Genomic DNA, 7,500 nt, shown 5'->3' with positions numbered 1-7,500 from the left:
TCAAGATCAACTTTATGTGTCGTTATACATGATACGTTGTTGAAAAATGTCAACGAAATGATTTTTGTATTCTATCTGAAATTCCATTTTTAGAGAGATTAAATCGAATGATCTACAAATCATACTGCCTTGTGAAATGTTCACTTATCAGTCATACACTTTCGTATATAAGGAAAATTATTACAAAACATGCAGTAACTCTTTATGGAAATTTAAAATGCTTTTTCAGAATTCGCGTGCAACAAAAAACATAGCTGCTCTAATAGAAAAAAAATCGTTTATCCAACAGAAAGATACATACGTCAAGTTCGGGTTCCGTGTGACTGGCACCTTCTCGGGGCCGGATATCGCCTACAGCTCGTGCCACAACACCGACTACGTGTTCCTTGACGACTCGTCGAGAAATTCAGCAATGTGTGTATAATGGGTGTGGATGTGCTGGGTCTATGCAATAGGCCTATGGAGTATATCTATTTATCTGTGTATCACACACCCGTCGTATATGTGCGTGTGATATGAACCGTACATATGTGTTCTCCCTTTTTATGTTTATCTATGCAAATTCATGCACACACACACACACACACACACACACACACACACACACACACACACACACACACACACACACACACATACACACACACACACACACACACACACACACACACATACGCACACACACACACAAACAAACAAACACACACACATACACACGAATACTTATTTCTCTCCACCATGTCCTCCCATCCGACATTTTATTTTCAAAGATGTCCTCCCTTCCCTGATAGCAAATCAACCGATATATACATTTAAAAAAAAAAATAACCTTCATTTCTTAATTTACCATCTTCGCCAGCCCTTTCCCCTGTGCGCGTAAATACCGTCATGTTACTGTCGGGAAAGGATAGATCAGTAGCAACTCGAGGTGTCATGGCGTCTGATTCTATTTTTGGAAAAAAAAGCATATGGGATTTATTTTGATGACGTCACAAAAGTTACGGAGGCTTTGTGAATATGGTTGATCATTTAGGTCTCTTCAATTTTCAAAAAAAGATGGAAAATAATGATTTTAATGGTTATATTTTCATTGAACAATCATGAAAACAGACGCCATGACACCTCCTCGAGTTGCTACTGATCCAGCCTTTCCCCGTTACTCTCCTCAGCTTCTGCGGGCCGGATGCGAGGATCGAATACGTCACGGGGTCCAGCTCCTTTGAATTCAATTTCGTGGTCAGTTATGGCAGTTGGTTTGCTTTTTATGTATCGTATTTTTTTTTCATATGAGTTGACAGTTGATTTCTTGAATATTTTGACCCCTAAAAAGTAATAAATATATTGTATATAAAGGTTTATCAAACATTCAACTTAATCTAGATAATTAAATCGCATTAAATACTAAACGAAGGTCATCAATAAAAAAACATAGACCATATAAGGTCTATAATTATAAAACTTTAATACATTAACATTTTAGTCTAATATAAAACGTTGATAGGTAAAGGAATACATAGACAGGTGATCAATGACTAATAGATACATAGGCGATTGAGAAGCAGACAGATAGACAGATAGACTGATAGATATATGTACGAATGCGCATCCGAGCAAACACTATTTACAGTATATTTGTAGTGGTTAAATAGTCCTGCAGATTAACCTCAGTGAAGTTTTTATTTTTATACTGCCCTCTCCCCTCCCCACTTTCCAACCCCATCATCTCCTTCATTCGATTTTCGTCCTTCTTTTCCCCAATACATTTCCAAACACTTCTACCTTTCCCCCAATCCACGCCTTCTCTCGCCTCCACCCATTTCCAAACCCACCCCTTTTCCCCTTATTTCGAACCCCACTCCTCTTGTCCAACCTGTGTCATCTCACTCCTCTGTCCATTTTACTCCCCCTATCCATTTCCTATCTCACCTCTCTCTTTCCCCAATCCATTTTCACTTCTCTCTTTCCCCAATCCATTTCCACTTCTCTCTTTCCCCAATCCATTTCCACTTCTCTCTTTCCCCAATCCACTTCCAACCACACCTCCCTCTTTCCCCAATCTACCTCTAACCACACCTCCCACTTTTCCAACCTCACGTCTCTCTCTTTCCCCAATCCACACCCAACCACACCTCTCCCTCTTTCCCCAACCCACTTACGAACCCCTTCTCCCCCTCTCTGCCCCCTCCCTCCACCCTTCCCCTCCTTCCCTCCCACCCTCCTTCCCTCCCTCTCCCTCCCTCTCCCTCCTTCTCCCTCTCTCCCTCCTTCCCTCCCCCCAGAGCCAGAAGAACAGTCCACGCGGCCTCGGTTTCTTCGTCGTGATCGAGAGCGTGAGGCTGTGTGGAGGGCTGCTGAGCGCGCAAGAGGACGGGCCGACGGGGTACATCTCGTCGCCGCTGCACTCCGAGGACTACCCGGCCAACACGGGGTGCTCCTGGTTGTTCACGGTGAGGGGTGGGTGGTGTGGGAGGGAGGGGGTGGGGAAGAGGGAGGGAGAGGGAGGGTGTGTGGAAGGAGGAGAGGGGGAGGGAGGGTGTGTGGAAGGGGGAGTGAGAGAGGTGTGTGTGTGTGGAAGGGGGAGGGAGAGAGGGGTGTGTGTGTAGAAGGGGGAGGGGGAGAATGTGTGGAAGGGGGAGGGGGAAAGGGAGGGTGTGTGGAAGGGGGAGAGGGGAAGGAGAGGGAGGGGGAAAGGGAGGGGGTATGGAAGGGGGAGGGGGAGAGGGAGGGTGTGTGGAAAGGGGATGGGGAGAGGAAGGGTGTGTGGAAGGGGGAGGGGTAGAGGGAGGGGGTGTGGAAGGGAGAGGGAGGGGGTATGGAAGGGAGAGTGGGTGAGGGAGTGGGTGTGGAAGGGGAAGGGAGAGGATGTGTGTGTGGAAGGGGAGGGAGAGGGAGGGTGTGTGGAAGGGGGAGGGGGAGAGGGAGGGGGTGTGGAAAGGAGAGGGAGAGGGAGTGAGTGTGGAAGGGGGAGGACGAGGGAGGAGTGGGCGGAATTGAATAAACAAGGGAAATGGGAATACATTTGAGAATTGCCTAGGTGTGCTTTTGTCCGTTCTTGTGCCTATTTGCGGGATTTACTTGAGCTTTAAAACGTGATATTACACTTGATAGTACATGTTCCTTCTGTATCCATATCTTTGTAAGGGTGTTTAGCGTCATATATACATATATCTCCTGTAAATATCTATCTGCATATTCACACCCGTAAGCATGGAGATGGGTAAATCCAAACTCATTATTTATTCCTTTATTCCCATAAAAAATGTAAATATCTATCTGCATATGGACATCCGTAAACCATGGGAATAGATAAATCCTCTCATTAATTCATTTTTCCCATAAAAATGTAAATATCTACCTGCGTATTCACATCCGTAAGGCATGGAAATCGGTAAATCCAAACTCATGACACCACATGTCATTCCAGGCTAAAGGAACCACGACCATAAAGCTGAACTGCCATAGCTTTTGGCTGGAAGATTCAACCACTTCGCCAGACGGAACGACACGGTGTATAGACAAGCTGTCCGTCTCGTATGAGGTATTTAAATAGTGTTTTACTGGTGACTGGGAAGGAGAGAGAGCGAGAAGGAAAAAGAAGTGTTTATAGTATTTATGTGTTTATATCTATTTATCTAGCCTGTCCATCCATCAATTAATCCATCTGTCCACCCACCTACCTATCTATCCATCAATCCACCCATTCATCCATCCACCTCACACACCCATCCATCCACCCCCTCCCACTCACCCATCCATCCACCCCCTCCCACTCACCCATCCATCCACCCCCTCTCACTCACCCATCCATCCACCCCCTCCCACTCACCCATCCATCCACCCCCTCTCACTCACCCATCCATCCACCCCTTCCCCCCTCACCCATCCATCCACCCCCTCCCACTCACCCATCCATCCACCCCCTCCCACTCACCCATCCATCCACCCCCTCACACTCACCCATCCATCCACCCCCTCCCACTCCCACTCACCCATCCACCCACCCCCTCCCACTCACCCATCCATCCACCCCCTCCCACTCACCCATCCATCCACCCCCACCCACTCACCCATCCGTCCACCCCCTCCCACTCACCCATCCGTCCACCCCCTCCCACTCACCCATCCGCCCACCCCCTCCCACTCACCCATCCGTCCACCCCCTCCCACTCACCCATCTATCCACCCCCTCACACTCACCCATCCATCCACCCCCTCCCAATCACCCATCCGTCCACCCCCTCCCACTCACCCATCCATCCACCCCCTCCCACTCACCCATCCATCCACCCCCTCCCACTCACCCATCCGCCCACCCCCTCCCACTCACCCATCCATCCACCCCCTCCCACTCACCCATCTATCCACCCCCTCACACTCACCCATCCATCCACCCCCTCCCAATCACCCATCCATCCACCCCCTCCCACTCACCCATCCATCCACCCCCTCACACTCACCCATCCATCCACCCCCTCCCACTCACCCATCCATCCACCCCCTCCCACTCACCCATCCATCCACCCCCTCCCACTCACCCATCCATCCACCCCCTCCCACTCACCCATCCATCCACCCCCTCCCACTCACCCATCCATCCACCCCCTCACACTCACCCATCCATCCACCCCCTTCCCACTCACCCATCCATCCACCCCCTCCCACTCACCCATCCATCCACCCCCTCCCACTCACCCATCCATCCACCCCCTCCCACTCACCCATCCATCCACCCCCTCCCACTCACCCATCCATCCACCCCCTCCCACTCACCCATCCATCCACCCCCTCCCACTCACCCATCCATCCACCCCCTCCCACTCACCCATCCATCCACCCCCTCCCACTCACCCATCCATCCACCCCCTCCCACTCACCCATCCATCCACCCCCTCCCACTCACCCATCCATCCACCCCCTCCCACTCACCCATCCATCCACCCCCTCCCACTCACCCATCCACCCACCCCCTCCCACTCGCCCATCCATCCACCCCCACCCACTCACCCATCCATCCACCCCATCACACTCACCCATCCATCCACCCCCTCTCACACACCCATCCATCCACCCCCTCCCACTCACCCATCCATCCACCCCTCCCACTCACCCATCCATCCACCCCCTCCCACTCACCCATCCATCCACCCCCTCCCACTCACCCATCCATCCACCCCCTCCCACTCACCCATCCATCCACCCCCTCCCACTCACCCATCCATCCACCCCCTCCCACTCACCCATCCATCCACCCCCTCCCACTCACCCATCCATCCACCCCCTCCCACTCACCCATCCATCCACCCCCTCCCACTCACCCATCCATCCACCCCCTCCCACTCACCCATCCATCCACCCCCTCCCACTCACCCATCCATCCACCCCCTCCCACTCACCCATCCATCCACCCCCTCCCACTCACCCATCCATCCACCCCCTCCCACTCACCCATCCATCCACCCCCTCCCACTCACCCATCCATCCACCCCCTCCCACTCACCCATCCATCCACCCCCTCCCACTCACCCATCCATCCACCCCCTCCCACTCACCCATCCATCCACCCCCTCCCACTCACCCATCCATCCACCCCCTCCCCCACTCACCCATCCATCCACCCCCTCCCACTCACCCATCCATCCACCCCCTCCCACTCACCCATCCATCCACCCCCTCCCACTCACCCATCCATCCACCCCCTCCCCCCTCACCCATCCATCCACCCCCTCCCACTCACCCATCCATCCACCCCCTCCCACTCACCCATCCATCCACCCCTTCCCACTCACCCATCCATCCACCCCCTCCCCCCTCACCCATCCATCCACCCCCTCCCCCCTCACCCATCCATCCACCCCCTCCCCCCTCACCCATCCATCCACCCCCTCCCACTCACCCATCAACCCACCCCCTCCCACTCACCCGTCCATCCACCCCCTCCCACTCACCCATCCATCCACCCCCTCCCACTCACCCATCCATCCACCCCCTCCCCCTCACCCATCCATCCACCCCCTCCCCCTCACCCATCCATCCACCCCCTCCCCCCTCACCCATCCATCCACCCCCTCCCACTCACCCATCCATCCACCCCCTCCCCCCTCACCCATCCATCCACCCCCTCCCACTCACCCATCCATCCACCCCCTCCCACTCACCCATCCATCCACCCCCTCCCCCTCACCCCTCCATCCACCCCCTCCCACTCATCCATCCATCCACCCCCTCCCACTCACCCATCCATCCACCCCCTCCCCCCTCACCCATCCACCCACTGTAATCCATCTATACGAACCCTCCCCCTTTGCCCCCTTCTGCAGGTGGGTCACTCCAAGGCCACGGAATACTGCGACACGGACCTGCAGCACCACACCATTTGGAGCAAAGGCCCTTACCTCCTCCTCAACTTCAGGTCCAACAGCGTGAACCAGTACACGGGGTTCAACTGCTCATACGAGTTCGTTCGCTATGGGAAGTAACGGGGGAAGGGAGGAAGGAAGGATGGGAGGAAGAAAGAAAGGAGGGAAGGGTGGAAGGAGGGAAGGAAGGAAGGAAGGAAGTGTGGAGGAAAGGAAGGAAGGATGGAAGGGTGGAGGGAACGAAGGAAGGAAGGGTGGAGGGAAGGAAGGAAGGAAGGATGGAAGGAAGGAAGGAAGGAAGGAAGGGTGGAGGGAACGAAGGAAGGAAGGATGGAAGGAAGGAGGGAAGGATGGAAGGAAGGAGGGAAGGAAGGATTAATGGAAGGAAAGAAGGAAGAAAGGAAGATTTCAACTGTACATACCAATTCATCCGCTATGGGAAATAACAGGAAGGAAGGAAGGATGGAAAGCAGGAGGGAAGGAAGAAAGAAAATAAGGATTGATGGAAGGAAAGAAGGAAGAAAGGAAGGTTTCAACTGTTCATACGAATTCATCCACTATGGGAAGTAACAACTGGAAGATGTCGATGGATGGTAGAGGTGAAGGAAGGATGGAAGGGTATAAGGAAGACAGCAAGAAGGGAAGAAAGGAAGTAAGGATGGACAAAGGAAGATAAAAAAGGGAGGATGTGCGAATGAAGAGGAAATGAGGTGACAAGTAAATAGGATATAGGGAAATAAGTAGACGGAAGGAACTTGATATAATAAGAAAGAAATTGAGAATGGGATATGAGATGCGTTTCTTTCTTCCTTTTCCTTTCAGTCTTGGGTATAATAAAATGACAAAGTCGATTTTCTATATCATTATATAACTTTGTGTCGTCACTGATGTCTATTGAGCTTGTAGTACATAACAGTGTTGGAAACAATGGGGAGGCAACAATGGTGCTGATGATACTGATAACAATAACAATTAAAAGTACCCAGAAAGCGCATACCTCCGCCAATGCATTAAGGTCACTGATGCAATAAAAATATTCACTTGAAAATTTACATTCAAATCACCTCTTTCTCAAGTACAGCGGTGACGTCCGTAAACATAACCTCCTTGGTGGAGATAATAAAGGTAAGGATGATGACAATAG

The 7,500-nt window shown here is 52.1% G+C and overlaps 1 protein-coding gene across 1 annotated transcript in view; it reads left to right on the top strand.

Moving 5' to 3' along the window:
- The window catches only part of LOC138864499 (cubilin-like), a 9,841-nt gene extending 2,497 nt beyond the window's left edge, over window positions 1-7,344 (top strand). The window contains exons 3-7 of the mRNA XM_070131655.1: window positions 290-414; window positions 1,170-1,236; window positions 2,280-2,447; window positions 3,425-3,538; window positions 6,318-7,344. Of these exons, the coding sequence (XP_069987756.1) occupies window positions 290-414; window positions 1,170-1,236; window positions 2,280-2,447; window positions 3,425-3,538; window positions 6,318-6,476 (633 nt within the window). The 3' untranslated portion in view covers window positions 6,477-7,344. The remainder of the gene's footprint in view (window positions 1-289; window positions 415-1,169; window positions 1,237-2,279; window positions 2,448-3,424; window positions 3,539-6,317) is intronic.
- Window positions 7,345-7,500: the final 156 nt, after the last annotated feature.

This window comes from Penaeus vannamei, chromosome 16 (assembly GCF_042767895.1).
Source record: "Penaeus vannamei isolate JL-2024 chromosome 16, ASM4276789v1, whole genome shotgun sequence".
Lineage (NCBI taxonomy): Eukaryota > Metazoa > Arthropoda > Malacostraca > Decapoda > Penaeidae > Penaeus > Penaeus vannamei.
The sequence above is the reverse complement of the archived record's forward strand: the minus strand, read 5'-3'. Positions and strand labels throughout refer to the sequence as shown.